Raw genomic sequence first — 25,191 nt, 5'->3', positions numbered from 1 at the left:
CATATTTTTTCCCAGCGTACCTCTAGTGCTCTTTTTAGAAATACGTTAAATGTATGCTTGAGTTTAGTATACTTTTTTAAAGTGTAATTAAAGATATATTTTCGGGATGGGCATTTTCCAGTAATTTACTATTCGAATATTTAAGCTCATAAGGAACGAATATTCGAATATTCGTTTATTTAAATTATGTTAATTAAGACATGCGTGTTTTGTATTTTTCATTTTGTCATAATTTCACAGAAGGCTTATAATTAGGAAATATCCACAACAAGCTAAACTTATATTCTGTATGTATATATATGTATGTCTTTTTAAGTTGAAAACATTGTAAAAAATATATTAATTTTTTTTAATTCTTAAAAAATATCCTACAGAAAAAAAGGCGTTAAAACCCCATGCGGAGCGAAGTCTGAGTCAAACCCTTAGTTTCAACTCAGTCGTTAGTATGAATTCATTCCTGTTTGATCTTACATACATTATATTATACCAAATATTATATACATAAAGTATGCTATTAATTTTACCATTGCATTGTTTAATTATACTAACATAGCCATTTAGTGTTTTATTTGTAAAACAACAGTAAACAAATTTATATTGTCTCATCACAATATCCTTAAAGGCGCTCTAAGCGAATTGAAGCGTTTTAGACCATAAAACATTTTTTTGTTACATACAGCAAACATCTCCTCACTATCTGCTTGCTGCCTGTCCGCTGATCAAACTGTAAAAAAAATGCGATCTCTGTAGACAGCCCAGGCTTCACAAACGGCAATATCAACAAGTGGCCAAACCTAGCATCACATAACAAAACAAAGTATTCCAGCCAATAAACGACAAAAAGGATTTGGGGGTGGGGGTTGGGCGCGTTCATGAAAGCACGGAAGGGAGGGGGAGGAGTTAGCTACGCTCCGTCTGTTTGAAAACAGTTTCAAACGTCAACAATAACTGACGTCTCGCAGATTCGCTTAGAGAGCCTTTAACCATGGAATTTTTAGTTAAACTAAGGTAATACAAATCATAATCAATCTGACAAAAAACATTTTGTCAACCGTTAAAATTATGGTTAATTTTTCTAAGGAGAATAATTATACAAAATGATCAGTTTGAAAGACGGGGAAGCGCACCTGTAAATCAGCGCTATTATAACAGAGCGAGGCAAGAGACGAACGTGCTCAGTAACGGGAGTAATATGGAATAATGTGTTGATCTTGAATGATTGTAAGAATACATTTGCTTTAAATATAATGTTTGTCATATAACGTTTTGGGAGATAATAATGTTTTTTTTTTTCAATTGTTATTTAGCTTATTTAGACTTGTTGCAGTAATAACAGCATGTTTGGCGTATTTACCTCAGAGTTTATTTCAGTAATATTGCTGTTTTTCTGGTAATAATAATACAATTTGCATGTCACTCTTGCTTCCTTGTCTGTTGATTCATTTCATTATGCTGTTATTTTAATTATGTGAGAATATTTCTTGCCATATGAGACGTTCATTGCCGTTATATAAATACTCTCGTCTATGCAAATATATAAATAGTAGGAAATGTAGCCTATAATGTAACCATGCCTGTTACCTATATTTTCTCTTCAAAATTTATAATGCTAATTTATATTTATGATATATGTGGAGATTTATACCTTTGATCCTTTCATGTGTCCTGACCATTACAGTAGAGATTTTAAACATCCTAACTAGTCTATTAAATAATATCTAAAGTATATTGTTTTGTGAAAAAAACACACAGCAGGCTATTATATTGTTAATTGAGGAGGCGCTTTTCAACAGAAAATGTCAATCACATGATCATTTGATCAGAAGCAGCGGTTAGCAACGCACTTCAAACGGAGTATGTGTGAAAGCACAACGGATGCTTGATGGATCCCACCGCATACGTACTGCAATATGCACCGCAAACGCACTGCATACAGAGTATGTGTGAAACAGGCGTAAGTTGTTTTATAATTTTGGCTTAGGTAGCGTGCACACCAACGTTTTTAAACGAGCGCTTTGGTTGCTGTGATACTTTAGCTGTGAGCCGGTTGGTTGTTGTAATATTTGTCCCGCCCTTCGTCCACTGTGATAAACGGCCGTGTGAGAACTACATTGACGAGCTGAGCTTTTTCAATAAATAGACAGCTGCTGGCTGTTTTGAAAAACGCCATGCTTCCATTGGGAAAAAAACATACGCCCACCACGGGCGTAAAAACTTTGTTGTGCACGCCCCCAGTTTATGTACATTCTATGCTTTGCCCACCCTGTTTTATAAAGGCCCACCCACTTAAACATTTCTGGCTTCGCCACTGCATCATAAACTCTCTTTATGGGGACAAAACAGTTTATTCCTTTATTGTAAGTAGATTTTTTATTTTAAAATATTCCTAAAATAAATGTGAGGAAACTGGTCAAGTTGCAAGTTATTAAAGCCTGGACTGCCATCACTTCGTGCTTCAGTGCCTTTTTTCTGGATTTTTGTTGATTACAAGTAAGTCAAAATTGATACAGTTTTACATTTGCAATGAGCACTTATATTTTAGACTACATTTTGTTAGAACAAGTTGTTTATTTAGTTGTAATACTTAAAAACAACCAAATGTAGTACTATGTATGTATGCATGTATGTATGTATGTATGTTAGGGGTGGCACGGTTCATGAAAAAAATCCGAACCGTTCGGTTCGCTTGTCTCGGTTCGGAGCGCGTGTGCGTCGCACGGTTCAACGGTTCATGGCATGCGCAATGTAACCTCATGCCCTGTATGTGACCTCAGATAGCGTGTTTCACTTTCACGCGAAAGAAGAGGTGACTGGTGTGGAGTGTAAGTACTGCAGGTTATGTTACGTGTAGAAATGGCAAGTGGGAGAGAAAAGGAAGTCTGCCCGGAGTTGGAGGATGCGCCAGCGTCGTATGATGACAGCGGAAATAAAACAATAAATAGAACTGCAGTCTATGGGTTGAATGTGTTCGAACAGCCACAGGAGACCGCCTTCTCTCCGACCATTTATCTAATCTGAGGTACACTGTTTCACGTCTTTTCTGCGAACACACGAACACCGCTATTTTTAGCCTTTCATTGATAAAACAAAAGCGGCTGAAGCTACACTGAAGTTGGCATTTTGATAAATGCAAGTTATCTTTGTGTGCTAAAAAGGCACATAAGTTCATGTAGATGGCAATACACATTCTCTTTTTTGCCAAATAAATGAAAAGCATGTTGAAATCGTCTATATGGTTTTTAAAATTAATTTCTAGGGGGGGCCAAGATGGCGGCATGAGAGATGGACGCTTTTGCTGATGCTCCTGCCTCACTCAACATAAAACTCATTATTTGCTCAGTTGAGTACTTAATACCTCAGGTTGCATTGCCAAAATTGTTTAAATTATGTCATTAGAAACTTTTTGGCCTGACTCTTTTGTGAAAATGCCGAAACCATCGAAGAAAATCGAGAAAAGGGATCTACCTGAGGAAACAGCTGGCGAGGCATGTCACGCGAGTGACGATGGTGGACAGATTGATCCAGCGTTATCCAAGGCGCTACAGTAGATGACAGAGAAAATCACGAAAGTGATTGATGATAAGCTGGGGTCGCTTGCGCAGACTATTCAAACACATTCCCAACAACTTGAACAAACGACGGGCAGACTCAATGAAGCCGAGAACAGAATAGCTGAGGCCGAGTCGTCAATACAGCGAATGTGCAGCTTCAGTCTCTCACGCGCAAAGTTTCGTCACTCGCCGAACACCTGGATGATATAGAAAATCGAGGTCGGAGGAAAAATGTGCGTATCATTGGCCTTCCTAAAAATGCTGAAGGAACTAATCCGACCGCATTTCTTCAGACGTGGATCCCAGAGTTCCTTGGCATCGAGACAAAGTCGGGAATGCTTAAACTGGAGAGAGCTCATCGCATCTATATGCTGAAAGCCAACGCCAGGGGTAGGCCTCGCCCGCTTATTGTTCGTTTCCATAACTTTCAAGATATGCAGGGGGTTGTGGATGCCAGCAGACGTGCGGCCCAAAAGGGTGATCTGATGTATAACAGCTGTAAAATTTCGTTCTATCAGAATTTTTCGGCTGATGTTCAACGCAGGCGACGGGAGTTTTATACGGCGCGGCAAAAGCTACAGCAGATGGTAGCACAGTATGTCATGCTTTACCTGGCCAAGCTCCGCGTTACCATCGGTAAAACTACTAAAATTTGTGAATCCCCTGACGAAGTTTTGGCCTTTATAAACTCGACAAAGTGAACGTCTTATCTTGAACTGTACCTGGTTGCTTTAGATGGGCTTATATAACTTTACGGATCGTATTGTATTGTTACCTGCCTGCCTTAGTGATATGGCGAAAAGGTAATTTTAGTTTTGTTTGATTTTGTACTGTTAATTTGTCAATGAGTGGGACAGGTTGCATTAAAGTGCATGGTATCTTGAATTGTTCTGTGTGTTTATCAAGTTGCCATACTCTCTTTCCATAGCAAGACCCTTTTACGCTGAACAGCGCTTTGCTGGTGCGCATCGTTCCCCTTGTTATGGGGGAAATACCCTTTGTAGATGTGTTGTTCACGGTTATTTTTTTTTTATATATATAATGTTAATTATAAGGTTCACTGTTAAAGTTTGGGCAGGCTCTTTTCTGAGTACTTAGTTTGTTATTTTATAAAGGGAGGAGCATTTTTATATCTCTGTATTTGTAAATTAAAAATTGCCTTATGCATCAATGCTGGGTAGTAAACTGAGAATATGCACTTGGAATGTTAGGGGTTTGCATGGAACACTAAAATAAAGGGGGTTATGTCTATTCTTTTTAAGGAAAAGGTAGATATTGCTTTACTACAGGAAACACATCTAGATGATGAGGCACATTTAAAGTTAAAACACAGCTGGATTGGCCAAATCTTTTTTTCATCATTTACAACTAGTAGTAGAGGGGTTGCTATACTTATTAATAACAAAATCCCTTTTAATGTTGTAAGGAGCGACAAAGACCGTTTAGGTAGATATGTTTATGTTAATGGGATTCTCTATGGGGAAGAGGTATCGCTGCTAAATGTGTATTTTCCTCCAAATTTTCCCCCAGATTTTCTCATGTCAACCCTTGCTAAATTTTCTGCATATCCCTCTGAAACACTCATAATCGGAGGGGATTTTAACTGCCTGATGAACCCTTTGTTGGACAAATGGCCTGTTAGAAATCCCTATCATACTAAGCAGTCAAAAGCGTTAGTAGCCATCTGTGAGGAACTGGACTATTTGGATGTTTGGCGCACTCTAAACCCCACACAAAGGGACTTTACCTTTTATTCAGCCCCACACAAATGTCATACAAGAATTGACTATTTCCTTATTAATAAGCTGCTTTTGCAATCGGTTGCCTGCTGTCAGTTTGGTAACATTGTGGTATCATGCTGCTGTATATTTAGATCTATTAATTCAGGGAGTCCCACAACGAACAAGGAGGTGGCGTTTTAACAATAGCTTACTTAAGGACTCAGCTTTTCTCTTTATTCTCCGTGCAGAACTCCAAATGTTTTTCTCAATTAATTCTACTGATTCAGTGAGCCCATCTTCAGTATGGGAAACTTGCAAAGCATATATTAGAGGGCTGATTATTTCATACTCATCTAGTAAGCGACGCAGACAACTGGCAAAGCAGAAACTTCTTGAAACTGAACTTGATAATGCTAAAAAAGAATTTAATGCAACTTCTTTGGATTTGCTGTTAACACAAAAAGCTAATACGAACTTTTTATTTTCAAAGCAGAGATTATATGAGCATGGCAACAAGCCCAGTAAATATCTTGCTCAGTTGACCAAGGTTAGGGCAAAACAACAATTAATTACAGCGGTGTTAGACACATCTGGCAAACAACATTTTGATAATCCTTCTATTAATGATGTGTTTATGGAATTTTATTCAAATTTATATAAATCTAAAAATTGTGTTGATGGTGCAGAGAAAATGTATTCCTTTTTTAATAATTTCCCCCTGAAAACTCTCCCACAAGCTTATAAGGACTTTCTTGATGCCCCAGTTAGCAAAGAAGAGGCTATGCAAGCTCTTCAGAGTCTCCAGGCCGGTAAAGCACCGGGCCCGGACGGCATAAGTTCTGAACGGAATTCCATTATGTCCTGTTGGATCCCCTTCTTGAGATGTTAAACCATTCTTTTGAAAAAGGATTGCTACCTGATTCACTAAGAGAGGCTGATATCTCATTGATTTAAAAAAAAAGGGAAAGATCCGGAGGACTGTGGATCTTACAGACCAATAGCACTGCTCAACTGTGATTTAAACTGTTGTCCAAAATACTTGCACTTCGATTAGAGCAGGTATTGCCAATATTGGTTTGTGAGGACCAAACTGGTTTCATTAAAGGAAGGAGTTCCAGTCACAACGCCAGAAGGCTTTTGAATATAATTAATATTTCACAGAATCGAAAACTTGACACTTTAGTTATTTCATTAGATGCCGAAAAGGCATTTGATCGCGTTGAATGGCCCTATTTAATTTATACTCTGCAGAAATTTGGGTTTGGGGAGAAGTTTTTGAGGTGGGTGCAGTTGCTCTATAATGAACCTTCATCTGCCGTCATCACTAATAGCATTAGATCTAAAACATTTCTTCTGGGCAGAGGCACCAGACAAGGCTGCCCACTTTCCCCATTATTGTTTGCTCTTGCCATTGAACCCTTGGCAGCAGCAATAAGATATGATTCGGTGATTAAAGGGGTTACAATAAATGACAAACAACACAAGATTTCACTTTATGCAGATGACGTTCTGCTATTCCTGTCGGATGTAAATACCATTGGGCAGTCTTACCTCAGAAACACACATGCTCTCTTCTTTCCCTGTTAAATATTCCATGTCAGGTTTTACTTATTTAGGGCTTCATATAACCCCAACATTCCAACTTTTATTTAAAAATAACTTTGATCCTCTTTTGAAAAAAATCCATAATAGTGTTGTCAAAATTATCGATATTTCGATAGATATCGATACTGAAATTTTAAAACGATTCCAATACTCGTGTCCCGCGGAATCGATACTCCGAGACGAGCTGCGAGTTGTTTTTTATGTAACTCTGCAAACACCAGCTGCACGCTCTCTCTCTCTCTATCTTTCTTTTAAACGGCGCCGCACACACAGTGCACGTGAATACAGTGCTCCGCCTCCTCTCCTCGTCTCGTCCGCTCTGGTTTAACAGTAGTACAAGAAAGCCAAGCAGTGTTGCTGTGTTGAGCTTTTTTCGGATGCGAGTCAAATAAACATGCGAACCCGAAGGACACAAGTGAAGTAAGCCAAATATGCGTTGCTACAGAGCAGCGTGCTAACGGCGCTAGCAAAGCACTGAAGGACCGACACGCCGACGAGAGATTGATAATCATCCCAAACTATTAATTCTAGACTTTCCAAATTGTTGTTGATATGCGTGTGGTCACGTTTTGCCTGTAAAATCCAAGTTAATACAATCGCCTCACAGTTATCAGACTTAGGAAATTAGACAGCATTTTAGCTGACAAGAAAATACTTTTACTGTGGTAAAAAGTAAATGAACCGAGATACTGTTGTGCTTTAAGTTCACAAAAACACGTCATTTATTAACCCTCATGTCGTTCAGTGAGGTATATTTTCATATTTACACTATAATCTGTTTATCATATAAATGTTAATGTATTAACATAAACAAATGCATTGCTTTTTGTTTGTTAAAGTACTTGTTTATCTTTTTTACTATGCTAATGCTCACTAGAGAAAAACTCAGATAATGCTGCTAAAATTATTCTTTTTTTTTTACCTTGAATGCCATTGCTCTAATTTATTTTTTATATTTTGATATATTTTATATTTTGCTTAAATGTTTAATATATCTGCTGTTCATATATGTTAATTTATTAGTGTGTTATATGATTAGAATGTCGTCCTGTTTTTAATATAAAGCACAGCAATGAGATTTTAGAGTGTTTCTCCCTTTTCAGAAAAAGTATCGAAAAAGTATCGGAATCGAAACCATTGGCGTAGTATCGGTATTGAACCAATAATTTTGGTATCGTGACAACACTAATCCATAATGATTTGCAGAGATGGAATGCTCTTCCCATATCTTTTTTGGGAAGAATTGCTATTATTAAAATGAACATTTTACCTCGTTTAATGTACCCCTTAATGATGCTGCCTATTTTACTTTCTAACAAAGTTATTAAGGAGCTTAATGGATGGCTTTCTTGTTTTATATGGAGTAAAAGGAAACCAAAGTTGAAAATGAGCAAACTACAGCTCCCTAGTCATAAGGGTGGTCTAGATGTTCCCAATATTATATTGTATCAGCTGGCGTGTCAGCTTCGTTTTGTGGTGGACTGGTTGAAGAATGATCCGGGTTCTATTTGGCTTGATCTTGAAGCCACACAATCTCAGTGTCCTCTTCAGAATCTTTTGTTTGTTGTCAACCCTAAAAAGATAAAAGCTCTGTATGATAGCCCAATCATACAAAACACCCTTAAAGCTTGGGCACAGTCACGCAAGTTAGAGGGGAGGTCTAATTTAACATCAGTTCTTACACCAATTCAAAACAATCCTGATTTTCCCCCTGGTGACGATGACTCTGGATTTAACCTCCGGAATTCTTTAGGTATTATGAGGCTGACAGATATATTTGAGGGATCATCACTTCTGTCTTTTGAACAGCTGTGTGCTAAATTTAACCTGCCAAGACACAACTTTTTTAGGTACCTGCAGCTAAGGGACTTCATTGGGAAAAAAACACCAAAATTGAGAAAATACTACTTGAAGACACGAGACAAAAAAAGATATCTCATATTTATGATACACTAAATTTGACTCTCCCAGATGACACCGATAATCTTAAACAGATGTGGGAAAAAGATTTTGTAGTAACTATCTCCAGCGAGGATTGGGATTTAGTCTGGGATTATGCTAAAAGAATATCAGTGTGTAATAGAGCATGTGCTATTCAATTCAAAATAATACGTCGGCTACATATCACACCTTATATTAGAAATAAAATGGACCCAAATCTTTCCCCCAATTGCTCAAAATGTAAAATATCAGTTGGTAATTATATTCACTGTATTTGGTCTTGTCACAAAATTCAGTTGTTTTGGAAGAAAGTTGCTGATCACATTGGCAATATTTTAGGAATAACAATTGATGTTGATCCTTGCTCATTTATTCTAGGTATGCCAGCTAGGAATTGTTTTGAATAAATATCATACAAGACTTTTTAATATTCTAACTTTTGCTGCAAGAAAGAACATTTTGATATTCTGGATAAGCGAGAAAACTCCTTCAATTAAAAAATGGCACAGCCTTGTGAAAGAACTCATACCAATGGAACTTTTAACATGTATGTTACATTCTTCTACAGACATTCTTCTATTCAAACGGATATGGACACCCTATTTGGACTATGTTTCTCTCACTTTGGATGATTGTTTATTTCTTTCTTGAAAGTTGCTGTAACAGCTCATTACGAGAAGCCTATTCCTGTGAACTTTGATGCATCTTCCCTTGTAACTTATTTATTTTATTGACAGTTGATGTGAGAACTGTGTATTTTAAGGTTTGCCTGAACTGTGTTTGTTCTTTTTTCCTCTTTTTCTTTTTTTATTGTACGTTCTGTTCGTTCTGTTATAACAAAATGGACAAAATTGAATAAAAACATTCATAAAAAAAAATAAAAATCGTCTATGTCTTCCCTCTTGCTGTATCAAAATCTCACCTGGCTTTCCTCAGGGATGGTCCCAATAATGTGCTTAAAGTCAAATTCAGTTTGTGCATGATTACATGATATAACTTTTTTAATGATGTATCCTAAATTATGGATAATTTATACATTAATAAGATAATACATTTCTGGAGTGTTAAAAATTAAAAGAAAAAATAACAACAAGAACCTTACTGAACCTGTCATGGTTCTGCCATCTTGTCCCTTGTTTAATCTAGTCTTGTGGCAGAATCATGACAGACCCATGTTTTGTGTGGGTTCACGTGGTCTCAGTATTGGTTTACTAGACCACGTGTTCCCTGTGTCTTGTCTCTTTTACCCCGCTCCCTTGTTATCCTCATCTTCATTGTTTAATTCCTGTCACATGTTGTCCTCATTAGTTGTCCTCTATTTAAGATCCTTGTGTTATTTGTCCTGTGCTTGTGCATTGTTTCTAAATCCCCATGAGTGCGCTGTTTAGTCTAGTCTTGTCAAGTGTTATATAAATTTAGTGTTTTGTCTAGTTCATTGTTTAGTGTCATAGTCAGAGGTGGAAAGTAACGAATTACATTTACTCACGTTACTGTAATTGAGTAGTTTTTTTGTGTATTTTTACTTTTTTGAGTAGTTTTTAAAATCGGTACTTTTACTTTAGTATGTTTTATTTAAAGTATTGTACTTCGCTACATTTTAAATCATATCCGTTACTGAGTAAAAAATATTTTAAAAAGCAAGGTGATAAAGACGCGCAACGGTTGTAAATGGGCGGGGCCCGGGGGAACGCGCAAAAAGAACCATGGAGACGGACGAGACAGGCGCGCGCTAATGCAGACCCGCCTCAGTTCAATGAAAGAAACCCCTGGTCATATTTAAGCGACCACTTTCCACTGACGGGAAGCGAGTGTTTCATTTCTATGAAAGGTAGGATTCATGCTGTTAAGTACGAAATTGCACAATGCGTTTTTAATACCATGCGCATTATCTTCCGAGGTCTAGCAGCTTCGCGTCAAGTCAAGATCTAGAGAGAGAAGAATGAAGGTCATCAGGTACCCAGGTCAGGGAAGTAAGAAGATAATAAACGTGTCAAATGTATATAGACATGGCACTCATCTCATGTTATGCTCATTTAAACTATATATAGTTTAATAAAATAATGTATGTTACCAGCAATACATCAATTACAACCTTACTATAGTGATTGTATTTACAAGCTGCTGACCACCTTCAAAAGTGCATAACTCACATGCAAAAATCATTAAACAATTCCATAAATGTTTCTTACTTTAAAAAAGCTTTTTATTTTATTAACTTTTTGTTATTGCACTTTAATTGTAAAGATGTTCCTACAATTAAAAACAACTAGTTTGAGATTTATATTTCCTTGTCGTTTTTGAACTATACTAAAATCCCGCTGTAAAAAAAAGTAACTTTTACTCTGAGTAAAGTTAAAATGATTTACTTTTTACTTTTACTTGAGTAGATTTTTAGACAAGTAACTTTACTTTTACTTTAGTAAAATATTATTAAAGTAACTTTACTTTTACTTGAGTACAATATTTTAGTACTTTTTCCACCTCTGGTCATAGTATAGTCTTGTGTCTTGTCTAGTTTAGTGTTCTTAAAGTATCTTGTTTATATTGTTTTGCCCCCTCGTGGGTATTATTTTCTGTTTTGTTTTATATAATAAAAGTCTTTCGTTTGTACCGGCTGTCTGCTTTTGGGTTCCTACACTCCACATAACAGAACCGAGAACCGTGACCACAAAACCGTGATACGAACCGAACCGAGGGTTTTGTGAACCGTGCCACCCCTAATGTGTATATATATATATATATATATATATATATATATATATATATATATATATATATATATATATATATATTGAATTGAACTGAGATATTCTTAAAGGTAATAGATGCATTAGCTAACATGAACAAACCATAAACAATGTAGTACTTTAATTGGTTAACATTTATGTGTTTGGCAGACGGAACGATGGTTCAGTTTTGCCCAATCTGTTTTAAATCGTATGCACAGCTGAGCCAGCATCTACGTGTTTACCACAAAGTGGTCAACGTGAAGGAGAGAAAACTTCTACTGGCCCTGGAATCAGGCAGGGTTAAGTACAGAGAAGGCAAGTGCTCCATGGCTGGAGGCGACAAGGTCACCACCCGGCTGGACCGGCACATCCAGACACACTCTGACCTTTCTAAGAAGGCAAAGAAGAATGCGATCAAGAGGTGCAAGAAAGATGTTATTTTGAAAGAGCTGTCCGAGCTGAGAGCCTCCAACCCTGCAGTCCCCATGGCCTTGAGACTCGACCTCGTTGAGTTTGAGGACAAGCCGATTCCTCTGGAGCCCGAGGAAGAGGAGGTACAGTGCCCAAAACAACTCTGCCGGCGTGCCAGGGAGGAGGTGGCTAGCCTAAACCAGCAGGTTGACACTCTTACAACAGCCTTGTGCGACGTAACTCGCAGGTACAGGTCATTGAAACGAAAGTTTAGGCCCTCCTCCTCTGCCCAGCTGACCAGTGTAACCAAGAAGTTGCTGTCTGCCCTGGATGAGCCCCAGGAAGGGCAAGACAAGCCACAGGATACCCCTCAGCAGACCCCTCAAAAGACCACTCTTAGATGTCCCTTCCTTGAGCCGAGCACCTCCCAGAAGGCATCGGAACACTTGCCCCAGTACCCCGAGCACGTGGCGGCCCTAAGTTAGTACCACCCTTTGCGCTCTTTGTCACTGTAATGCCCTGCCGCTTCCTTGATTGACTTTGTTTTCTCTCTCTCTTCTTTACTGCAGACGAGCTGCTGGAGGAGTACAAGAGACACCAAGAGGGGTCCGACCCCTCCGCGAAGCTCCTTAACAATGTCGCATCGAAGATCTACAGGATCAATAATTTCATTGGCTACATGGCCGACGGGAAGACCAACCTCTCCCGCTTCCTCTTCTTAGATGACATGCGGCGGGTAAGGTCCTGGGTGAACTTTCTGAGGCGGGCCAAGATTACGGAGACCACCATCCAACACTGTCAAAAATGCAGCGCAGTTTGTTGATTATCTAGGCCAAACACATCTGCAGACCAGCTGCCTTTCTAAGAAGGCCTTTGTGTCCATACAAAGGGAGATATGCACTGCAATCAAATCCATGAGAAGGAAAGTGGTGGTCCACCAGGTCGCCGTGAAAACGGCCAAAGAAGGGCGCCTGATCCCCAAGGCGGAGCTCCTCAAGTGCCGTTCCAAGGCGAGGGTGGCGATTCCAGAAATCTTGGGTGAGTATTAATCAGCACTCTCCGCTGAAGAAACCTTAGCCCTCGCATCTCCCGCTGCACTGCATGACACTCTGTCTTTGTTGCTCTCTCTCCACAGCCCGCCTCAGAGAGACAATCAGCTCCAAAGACCAGTGGAGCTTCAACGGGCACATGACTGCCTACCTCGCATCCATCTTCGGCCACCGAGGGGGCGTTTATCAGAATATGATGATAGAGAAGGTGGAGGGTGCCCGCAAAAGCTCCACAGAGGACTCCTACCTGATTAACGTAAGAGTCTTTCTTTCTCTCTCCCTCTCTCGAGTCACTTTGACCTGTCCTTACCTGTTCTCTCATCTCTCTCTCCTGCAGATAGCAACGCACAAGACCAACCAGCAGTTTGGGGCAGCACAAATGTCCTTGACGGGGGAGGAGTATGGCTGGATGGTGGATTTCCTCAGCATGAGGTCGTTGCTGACGGGCGGCGAGGAGGCGAAGTATTTCTTCTTCACCTCAAAGCCGAACTTTTGCCGGAACCTCAACGCATATTTTCAATAGGCCTTGAGCAGCATGGGGTTGACCGGAACTCCAACCTTTGGATAACGGCTCTCAGTGATGTGTGGGGGTTCCTGCTATGAAAATACTAATACATTCAATTGTATACATAAAAAGCAGAAACTCAGTGTGCCTATATCTTTCTCTATTTATGTTTAGTACATGATAGAAACCTTAAGGCTGTATCAAACCGTGTGGCAAATCAATCTATTCTGCTGCCTGTGACATCAAACTAAGATCTCTGTTAGGGAAAAAATTTGTACTGGTAAGTTAACACTTTTAAATATCTGTTCACTTAAAAACAAATCACTTCTATTCAGCAACTTAATAGCCATAAACAACCTGGATTTTATGTTTCTAAATGAAACATGGCTAGAAGAAAGCTACAGTGCAACAGTTCTTAATGAAACAGCCCCTACCCTCCCTAGGGAAGCAAAACCAGAGAGGGGAGTCTGAGCCGCTTGAACGACAGCGAACGGTAGGCTTGTCTTGGACGCTGCGCGGCGCCCCTGGATGATTTTTCCCGGCCCCCGAAACGCCCCAAGGGGGTCGTCCAGGACCCCCCCCTGCGACGCGGAGAAGTTTTCGGGGCCCCAGACCCCAAGGGGGGGCCATGGTGATTTTTTGAAAACGGCCCCCGGAACGGCCAGAAAGGGGAAGTTCGGGCCTCGGCCATGGGGTTGCGCACCCACTCCCGGCCCCAGCTTAATCTACGTCGCCGATTAGGTGGGGGCCGCCATCCCGCAGAACTCCTATCGTTCCCCTTGGTGCGCTTTTGGCAAGGGGTGGCCGCAGTGGCTGACGGGTCACCACAGGGGGGCGCCCTGCCTCCCGGGAGCAGCCTAAGCGACCGATCAGTTTAGGTGACAGCCGGCATGTCCACCGGGCGCCTATCGTCCCCCTTAGCGCGCTTTTGCAAGGGGTCGCCCGGCTCCCTTTCGCAACTTAAACGACGGCCCTGCATCCGTCCACCGCTTAGGGGGATCCCGCGGAAGGCCTAAACATCCCCTTGACCGCTTAGCTCCCATCGGCCACCTAAACGACGGCCCGTTCGTCCCCCTGACCGCCCGAGACGTGTCCGTCTGTGGCTTATTTTGACAGAGAAAACAGTGAAAACCGGTCGCAACTTATTCCGCTGATCAAAATAGGCTTAGGCCGGGACATACATCGACAGCCTACGTCCGGCCGCAACTTATTTTACGGGTCAAAATAGGCTGCGGCCGGGATGTCCAGCGACAGCCTAGTTTAGTCGCATCAAATAAGTTACAGTTGGGATCCAGTTTTCTATTTCTATCCCAAACGTAACTTATCCTACACGGTTGATTAGGTTGCCAGTGTACATCCTGACCGTAACGTATTTGACGTGAAAACCCCTAAGCAATTTAGGCCATGACCGGGATGCTGTTTTGGACTTAGAGTTTTTTTTCCGACCTCGTCCGGTCGTAACTTACTCCAAGGGTCAAAATAGGCTACGGCCGGGATGTACAGCCACAACCTATTCGACGACAACAAATAAGTGACGGTCGGGATGATATTTAACATTTATATCCCAATTGTAACTTATCTGACGTGGTTGAATAGCTTGCCATTGGACATCCCGACTATAACCTATTTGACGAAAAAAATCTAAGTAATTTAAGCTACGACCGGGATGTACAGTGACAGCCTAGTTCGGCCGCATCAAATACATTACAGTCGGGATCCGGTTTTCAATTTCTATCCCAAACGTAACTTATCCGACATGGTTGAATAGGTTGCCATTGTACATCCCGACTACAACTTAGGTTTTCTTGTCAAATAAGTAATTTAAGCTATGACTGGGATGCTGCTTCTGACAATGATTTTTAACCAATTAAGTGCATATTTGCAACTTTTTATGTGTTTAACCCTGCTTTATGGTGTTTTCAGAGTGTAGTTATCATTGAAAGACCCTGTTTGCAGTAGCCTTTTTTTGGTTACCACTAATGATAAGCATAGCAGAGTGAAGAGAAAACATAGTGTTTGTGCCCATCCATTAACCCAGTAGAATGGTCGGCACTCAACACTATTTTTGCCTTTTTAAATGAATTGGTCACTTGCTGTTCTGGAAAACATTAATAGGGTAAAACCGACTTGTCCAATAACAGCTTATTTTTACAATAACAGCTTATTTTGACAATATAGTGCATAGTCACGATTTTATTGTGTACATTCTCAACTTAGTCAAGCCATGAAAAGGGGGGGAATTGCATGTTTGTTACCTGCGGTAATCAATTTCAAGGTATATTGTGGGTTTAATCGATTTTATTGCATACGGTTGTGGTTTGTTTCGGTTTTATTGTTCATAATTGCGATTTTTTTTTTGCATTCTCGACATAGCCGATTCATGAAAAACTGATATTGTGAGTTTGTTACAACGATAGCCGGTTTGCGGGGGTATATTGCGGTGTTTTCGATTTTATTGATTGTTTTTGCAACTGTCAACCATGACTGGGGTGGCATTTGCAAGTAATTTGAACCATGACTTGGATGCTGCTTCGGTCATCGAGTTTAAGGTATATTGTGCGTAATTGCGATTTTATTGTATCATTTGCAACTCGTTTAAGCAATAACTGAGATGTTCATTTAAGCTCTGACCGGGAAGCTGTTTGGACCGGTCGTGACTTATTCCATGGATCGAAATAGGCTGCGGTCAGGATGTACAACAACAGCCTAGTTCTGTCGCATGAAATGTGTTACAGTCGGGATATGATTGGGTTGCCGTTGAACATCCTGACCGTAACGTATTTGACGTGAAAACCCCTAAGCAATTTAAGCTACGACAGGGATGATGTTTTGGACTTAGAGTTTTTCATCGATCTTGTCCGGTCATAACTTATTTTACAGGTCAAAATAGGCTACGGACGGGATGTACAATAACAGCCTACTTCGGTCTTGTCAAATAAGTGACAGTCGGGATGATCTTTTAAATTTGTATCCCAAATGTACCCTATTTGACATATGGTTGAATAGGTTGTCATTGTACATCCCAAATGTAACTTATTTGATGGGTACAAACTAGGCTGTTGTTGGACACGGTCGTATCCAGCCATGGGGCTCCCTGGTCGGAAGGGCTGGGTGGGTCGAGCGCCCTTGATCATGGAGGTGTATGTCCTGCCCATATCCAACTGCAACTTATTTGAAGGGTACAAACTAGGCTGTTGTTGGACAAGGTCGTATTGCTTCCTTCAAATTGTATCTTTACGCCCCTTGTACATTTTCAAGTAATTGTACAGGTTATTTTGAAGTAACTGTGTGTGTTAGACCATAGCTTCCTTCAAATTGTATCTTCACACCCCTCGTACATTTTCAAGTAATTCATACACACATTACACAGTGGCTTTCTTGAAATTGTACTCGGTTAAACTGAATGTTCACAGCAAAACAGCTTCAGAGTGCTTGTGATTCACGTCCAACACGTTGCTGCTTTTACTGCTCGGCAGTCATTATTTGGTTTCGCTTTATTTGAATTTGGAATTATGCCTGTGGAATCGTGCCCGCTTTGCCTGAGGCTCTACGCCCGTTTGAGCCACACCTGGTGGTATTCCACCAGGTTAGGAATAAGGAGGAATGGAGACACCTCTTGGCCCTGGAATCGGGTAGGATCAGTGGCGGCTCCAGAGATTTTCTGATGCAGGTGCTATGGGGATGCTCAACACTTAAGAGAAGGTGCTTTAAATTTTGGGGCATTTCATTAAGCAGGTTGCATCGGACCACCCTTTATACACGTGTACACACCTGCTTAACTAGCCTATACTCGTTCCACGACTATGTAAAAGTATTCAACACAAGGGCAATAGTTACAACATACATAAGCCTGCCAATGTAAACCTCTGAAAATAATATTTCACAGATCTGTCACAGTCTAGCCCTTAATACAACGGAGCAGCAAACGCAGCAACAGACACACTGCACGCTTCGGCTTAAAATGCTCAGATCACGAAATCACACAGCCAGTTGCCAACACTAGTGATAATTCAGCGATATTGTTTCTATTGTTGGAGCATCATAGGGTGACCCGGACGCGTCCTGTGCATGATTTCGGGTGCATTCGTATTTGTCGACCGCATACGTCATAGAGGATTATTATTATTATTACAGAAAAGCAACCGTTACATTTTAGGGTAAGAATGAAACTACGATTGTATATCTTATGTTTTTAACTGAATGGCGTATGCAGTCAACAAATACGACTTCCGGAAGACGCACCGAGGTCCTGGATTGGAGCGTCCGGGAAGAATGACACGTAAATGCAACCTATTGATGTAACAATGCAGAGCCAAGATTTGTTCTTTAAACACCAAATTAATTCAATTTGTAATAGCCAACAGAGGGGAAAATCAAGCACTTATCATAGACGTTTTCACATCAAAACAGCATCATCAATGATGTTGACGCAGTCAAGGGTCCTCGTTCTCTCCGTATTTATAGCCAAAAGTGCCAGATTACTGGTCCTAGTGTGCCCACTGCTGTTCCTCGGGTAGTTTTTGGTGTATCCATTTTGGTGTATTTTACTTGGCTAAATTTCTAAACTCGCTATCAAAAACAAACTGCCGTGCATTAAGGTCAAAAGTTCACCGGGCGCTGCACCCATTGGCCAAAGAAGATCACATGTTTTGGCGTCATGATATTTTAGCTAAATATATATTTTTTAATTATTATTTAACTCCCTTTTTTAACAACACGAAAACACTATTCAAACATGACATTAAAATATAAATATAAAAATTACAGACATTTCTTGGGGGTGCTGGGCGGGTGCTATTGATATTATAGCCGGAGCTACAGCACCACCTAGCTCCTCCCTGGCGCCGCCACTGGGTAGGATTAACGTTCGAGAGGGCGCCTACCCGATTCCGGCGTGCCGGGTCACCACCACTCGCCTGGATCGTCACCTGAGGACCCATTCTGAGCTTTCGGCGGCGGCGCTGGAGGACGCCGTTAGGTTCGTAAAGAGGAGGAAGGTGATTTCTCTTCTGGCAGAGCTGAGGGCGTCCGATCCGGAGGTGCCGTTGGTTTCCTGCTTGGACCTGGAGGAAGGCGAGAGAGATATGGGTGACGTCGATATCCCCAGCAACAGGGAAGAGGAAGAGTGCAACAATTTGAGGTGCCGCAAGAGGGCGAAGGGTTTGAAAGACAAGATAAAGGACCTGAATGAGCAGGTGGACACCCTGACAGAGTCCCTTCGCGAACTCACTCGGCGGTACAAATTATTGAAGAGGCGCTCCTCCGCAAAGGGCTCAACGCACGTGAAGCAAGTGACCAGGCGGCTGCTCTCGTCTCTTGGGCAGGAGGAGGGCGAAGAAGCTCACGAAGAGGCGGAGGAAACTGCGGCAGAGGCTGCGGACGAGCCTCGGCCCTCGACCAGCGGGGCGGAAGGGAAAGGGATGCCCGCCGCTGGCAAAGCGGGAACCCCGCAGGACAAAAGCCCACCCCATTACCCGGACCACGTCGCCTCATTGAGTGAGTACAAATGTAATTTTATAGCTTAAATGTATGTTAAGTCTTCACTGCGTCTTTAAGCTGACAGTCATTTTTACGTGTCTGCCTAGACGAGATACTGGAGGACTTCCGTCATTACCAGCTCGGGCCGGACCCGAGCGCAAAGCTCCGGGAAAACATCAGTTGCAAGGTGTACCAGATTAAGAAGTTTCTGGTGGTAATGGCGGAGGGAAAAGCTAACACTTCCAACTTCGTCTTTTTAAACGAGACGACGAGAATCCACAAGTAAGTCGTGCGTTTCTCCTATGTTTAAATGAGCTGTTTTTGCTTGAATAAGTGACGGTTGGGATGATTTTTTTGATTTGTATTCCAAATGCAACTTATTTGAAATGGTTGAATAGGCTGTCGTTGTACATCCCGAATCTGACTTATTTGACACTATAGAAATAAGCTGTCGTTGTACATCCCGAATCTGACTTATTTGACACTAAAGAAATAAGCTGTTGTTGTACATCCCGAATCTAACTTATTTCACACTATAGAAATAAGCTGTCGTTGTACATCCTGAATCTTAACTTATTTGACACTATAGAAATAAGCTGTCGTTGTACATCCTGAATCTAACTTATTTCACACTATAGAAATAAGCTGTCGTTGTACATCCCGAATCTAACTTATTTGACACTATAGAAATAAGCTGTCGTTGTACATCCCGAATCTAACTTATTTCACACTATAGAAATAAGCTGTCGTTGTACATCCTGAATCTAACTTATTTCACACTATAGAAATAAGCTGTCGTTGTACATCCCGAATCTAACTTATTTGACACTATAGAAATAAGCTGTCGTTGTACATCCCGAATCTAACTTATTTCACACTATAGAAATAAGCTGTCGTTGTACATCCCGAATCTAACTTATTTGACACTATAGAAATAAGCTGTCGTTGTACATCCCGAATCTAACTTATTTGACACTAAAGAAATAAGCTGTTGTTGTACATCCCGATGGCAACTCATTCGAAAGGGCTCATATAGGCTGTCGCTGGGAAGAGTGTTAAAGAGAGTGTTAACTCGTCATAATTCATAATTCCAATGGTATGTAACTTGTATAGGCTACGATCGGGACATTATTGCTTATTTTGTGACTGTTGGTAATTTAAATATGCTGTAATTTGGATGCTGTTATGGAGTTTTTGCAGCTAGTCAGGTTCACTTGTAAGTAGGGGTTACCATAAGCTGGCAAACATGTCACTTTCGCTTTCTAATTTCAAGTAATTACACATTCAGTACATAGTAACAAACTTGTATTTACTTAAAATGATATCTTCACGCTCCTGGTAGATTTTAAAGCAATTGCACGTGTTACTTTCAAGTAACCAGTTTGTTTTTTGGACTTAGAGTTTTGTCACTTTCAATTTGTAACTTTTTCGATGGGGCTCTGTTTTTACAGATGGGTGAACTCGCTGAGAGCCGCGCAAATGAAAGAGACAACTGTGAAGCATTATGTGGATAATTTTGCACAGTTCATCGATTTCATTGCGGAGGCACCTCCACAGTCCTGTCGCCTTTCACGAAACGTCCTCACCGGCGTTCGTAGGGAGATGAAGGGCATCAGAAAGTCTCTGAAAAGAGGCGTCGCCCTTCATCAAACCAAGGTGAAGGCCGAGAAAGAGGAAAAAGTGATCCTGAAGAGCACCCTGGTGGCGTGCAAGGAGAAGGCGGCCAGTCACATTCCCGATGCGCTGGGTGAGTCGCTATCTTATTTTCAAGGGCTGGGTCGATCGACTGGAGAGTGCGGTGTGAAAGGTAGTGTGAGATTTTAATGGCGATGTTGTGTTCTGTGTTTTCTTTAGACCTTCTGGACAGCGACCCCAGCTCAAAGAACCAGTGGAGGTTCTACAGGCTGTTCTCGGCCTACCTCGCCTGCCTTTTTGGACACTGGGGCGGGGTTCTCCAGAACATGACAATCGCAGAGGTCATGGGGGCCAAGTACTCCCACTCAGAGAAAGCTTATCTCATAAACGTGAGTTTGCTACCTTTTAATGCCTCACAGAATTGTGCATTTACTCTGTTCTGAATCAGTTTGTGTTTTTGTACGTTTACAGATCACCAGCCACAAGACAAACCACGTCTACGGCCCGGCCCAGATCGTCCTCAACAAGGACGAATACACTTGGGCCCTGCGTTTCCTGGAGGTAAAGGACAAACTGCCCGGGGGACCACAGCCAAGTTCTTTTTTTTCACATCCACGCCGAACCCCTGCAAGAGCCTAAACAATTACTTCCAGGAGGCGTGGAAGTCCATGGACTTGCCGGGGATCCCCACATTTACGGACATTCGTACCTCCATCGCCAGCTACGTAAGTGTTTTCTCACAAATAGACAAAAACAGGCAGAGGGTAATGGGACCTCTTCGAATTGCTTATTTGTTGTTTTCTGTCGTTCTAGGCCAAGTTCACGCATGCGAACGAGGACAGGGAGAAAATCTCCAAGTTTATGTGCCATGATGTGAAAACGGCTGACAAGTTCTATGTAACAAACTTGTCAGCGAAGCAGGCGATGGAGCACCGGGCTTTGTTCGAGAGGTCCTTGGAGGGAGAAGAGCGCTCCCCGACAAAACCGGCGTCCACGGAGTCCGGGGCCGAAAAGAAAAGGCTGCCGAAGAGAAAATCTACAAAGCCACGCAAAAGGCCCCGGACAGAAGAGACGCAGACGTCGGGGAGCGACACGGCCGCCGCCACCTCTGACGAGGAGTCCAGCCAGGTAAATTGATATTCTGTAACCGCACAAAGTCTTTGTTGATCTTCCCTTTGCAGAATACTAATTTTGAATGCATCTTTTCTTTCACAGGAAGAGAAAGAGGAGAGGAAGAAAACTGCTAGGAAGAAATACCCCCTCCGACAGGGCAGCCCGCGGGTCTTGCTGACCCCAGTAAAGTCTGGCGTAAAAAACAAATTCTCGCAACTATCTCCGTTAAAGGTCAGAAAGACCATTGTTTCAAAGTCAATGACTTTGACGGGCATGGCCCGCCTTTCCAAGGGGGCCTCTGTCGTGAGGGACCTCATGACAAAAAAAGCCAAAAGCCCTTCACCAAAGACCCCGAAAGAGGACTGATTTGGTTTTTAATAGATGTGTGTTTTTTAAATAGATGTGTTTTTTAAATCGATGTGTGTGTGTTTAATAAACTTTATTTTCTTAACAAATGTGTGGTTATTCTATAAATGTTTCTATATTCCAGAAGAGTTGTGGGTTTTTTTCAATAAACTTAATTTTCTTTAAAGATGTGTGGTTATTCTATAAATTGAAAACACCGAAAACTCTTCTGGAATATAAAAATATAAACTTAATTTTATTAAAAGATGTGTGGTTATGCTTTAAAAACCTATATTTATCATTATTGACATAACGAGGTACTTTATATATGAAATGTACGTATATATGGGCTAAAAATGAAAAATGTCCAGCAACAGCCTAGATCGGGCCTGTCAAATAAGCTATGTTTGGGATGTACAACAACAGCCTATTTCTATAGTGTACATTAAGTTACAGTCAGGATGTACAGCAACAGCCTAGGCCGGTCGCGTTTAATAAGTGACAATCAGGATGATTTTTTGAATTTGTATCCCAAATGCAACTTATTTGACATGGTCAATTAAGTTGTCATTGGACATCCCGACCGTAACATATTTGACGTGACCAAAATAGCCTGTTGTTGTACATCCCGACCGTAACTTGTTTGACACAATGGAAATAGGTTGTTGCTGTACATCCTGGCTGTAACTTATTCTAATGGGGCCTAAATAGGCTGTTCTTGGACAGCTCGTTAAAAAAGAGTGTTAATTCGTCAAAATTCGTAAATTAAATTGTGTTTTTTCGGTCATACGCATACAGGAAGGCGTGTCTAACATCATAATTAGGCTAAAAACTGCATGTCCAGCTACAGCCTAGTTTGGCCGCGTCAAATGAGTTACAGTCGGGATGTACAAGGACAGCTTATGTAACTTAAGCTGAATAAGGTATGGCTAGGATGCTGTTTTGGACTTAGAGCTTTTTTGCACATCATGTACATTTGCAGATTATTTAAGACATGACTGGGATGTTAATTTCAAGTAAATTATGCCATGACTGGGATTGCATTTAAGTTACGACTGGGATGCTGTTTTGGACTTAGAGCTTTTTTGCACATCATGTACATTTGCAGCTATTTAAGCCATGACTGGGATGTTTATTTCAAGTAAATTAAGCCATGACTGGGATAGCATGTGCAAGTAATATAAGTTATGGATGGGATGTTTTTTAAACTTTCAGACTGAAATAAAACGTTTGTTTACAACAATTCTAAATATTAAATAAAACAAAAGGCTAAGTTCATGGGCCCGAATTCATGTTTTTTTTCACACTCACACCTGCGCAGGGAAGCAGGGAACCCTGGACCCTGGTCTCCTGCGCAGGGGGCGAAAGCACAAACTCATGGACCACCATGCCGCGTCAACAGCCATTTATTTCCCTCTTTTGAACCGGTTTGAAGTATAAGTGGTCATATTTGTGATTATTATTTGTTAAACTTGCAATTTGTTGTTTCCTGAGTGTTACAGTTTCATAAAAATACACAATGTTTTTAATATTCAAATTAGATTCTGTCACCACTGATGATAAGTCTTGCAGAAAAACATGCTATATAAAGCTTGATAGAGCATAGATAAAACAGAGGTTTATGTGCCCTTCACATAAATATCACATAATAAAGTCCACATAAACCTCTTTTGCATATTTAATGGTCTGGTCACTTCCTGTTTTGCTATAATAAGAATTTCCCACTGGCAACATAAATTGACCACTTAAGTAAGTTACGACCGGGATGCAGTTTTGGACTTAGAGCTTTTCAAGTGATCATCTCCAGTAGTAACTTATTAGCCAATAACAAACAGGCTCCGAAAAGGCCAGGAGCCACGGGACTCCGGGCCCCGACTCGGGGGCCCTCGCCATTACGCCGTGCCGAGTTTCGGGCCCCTGCGACCTTCGACCCCTGAGATATAGGCCTGTCCGTCTGCCGCCTAATAAGTTACAGGTGGGACTTCCTGTCGCACCTGGGGCTGCAGAACTCAGGGCCCCGACTCTGGGGCCCTAGGCGATGTGGCGTGCCGAGTTCCGGGCCCCTGCGACCTTCCTGCCAAACAGGAAACTCCCACCGGCGACTTGTTTGACGCCGAACGGACACGACTCCCGCGAGGGCCCGAGGAGCCCCAAACTTTACAGAAAGTTGCGTCGCGTGGCCCTCGACGACATACAGCGAGGTTGCGTCCCGGAGGTGGAAAAAAGTATTTTTTATTATTTTTCATGCATCTCTCTGCTTTATATAGGCCTCTATGAGACCATGTGCTCGTGTAGTCCTCAAACAGCAGTTTTTTTTACGAGGTGCAAACAGGCCCGGGAGCCACGGAACTTTGGGCCCTGACCCGAGGGCCCTCGCCGTTACGCCGTGCCGAGTTTCGGGCCCCTGCGACCTTTGACCCCTGAGATATAGGCCTTTCCGTCTGTAGGAGAGATTAATATGTCAAAAAGAGATCCTTAAATGAGATCACCAGTGTGCTGTTTATAAAGGCTATATCTTTAACACCAAGCATATCTGCAGACTCTGTTGATTTTCTCCTTGATTCCTTTAATTCGAAAGTTAAGAGTGCAATCAATGATATTGCTCCTGTAAAAGTCAGGAAGAAGAATGGCAGGCAAAAATCATTTTGGAGAAACTCAACAGAGGTGCAGGATATGAAGAGACAATGCAGAAAAGCTGAGCGCATGTGGCGGAAGACAAAACTTGTAGTCCATTATAATATCTATAAAGACAGCCTTTGTGCTTTCAGTGTGGAACTAGGCAAAGCTAGACAGACTTTCTTTTCAAATATGTGACCAGTCACGGAAAGTAGGGACACAAGTCGGATCTGGGCCATTTTGAGTCATTCACAGATTCTGAAAGTGAAGTTTCTAAGCTTTCCAACGATGTGTAACACATGGAAATCTGATAACATATGGAGAAGTTGTGGCCATTTGAATATAGGAACTCAGAAATACTCAAACCGAGAAAATCGAGACGAAAGAGACTCTTCTTTCCAACTGGGGGAGACAATAGGGCTCATTTACATCTCATTAAGCTAAGCCATACCCTCTGTAAAGCCGTTTTGAGATACTGATGTTCTAGCATCA

The 25,191-nt window shown here is 41.4% G+C and overlaps 1 protein-coding gene and 1 long non-coding RNA gene across 2 annotated transcripts; both read left to right on the top strand.

Moving 5' to 3' along the window:
* The first annotated feature begins 19,862 nt into the window (after positions 1–19,862).
* LOC141369121 (uncharacterized) lies at positions 19,863–21,548 on the top strand. Its single transcript, XM_073874691.1, has 4 exons — positions 19,863–20,737; positions 20,845–21,014; positions 21,097–21,350; positions 21,439–21,548. The coding sequence occupies exons 1-3, from the start codon at positions 20,422–20,424 to the stop codon at positions 21,262–21,264; spliced, it is 654 nt and encodes a 217-aa protein (XP_073730792.1). The 5' UTR covers positions 19,863–20,421; the 3' UTR covers positions 21,265–21,350; positions 21,439–21,548.
* A 69-nt stretch (positions 21,549–21,617) lies between these two features.
* Positions 21,618–22,193, top strand: LOC141369120 (uncharacterized). Its single transcript, XR_012372675.1, has 2 exons — positions 21,618–21,753; positions 21,841–22,193. It is a non-coding gene; the product is annotated as an uncharacterized lncRNA (long non-coding RNA).
* Positions 22,194–25,191: the final 2,998 nt, after the last annotated feature.

The sequence above is a fragment of the Misgurnus anguillicaudatus genome, chromosome 12, assembly GCF_027580225.2.
Source record: "Misgurnus anguillicaudatus chromosome 12, ASM2758022v2, whole genome shotgun sequence".
Taxonomy (NCBI): Eukaryota; Metazoa; Chordata; class Actinopteri; order Cypriniformes; family Cobitidae; genus Misgurnus; species Misgurnus anguillicaudatus.
Note: the sequence above shows the minus strand (reverse complement) of the source record. Positions and strands in the feature narration are given on the sequence as shown.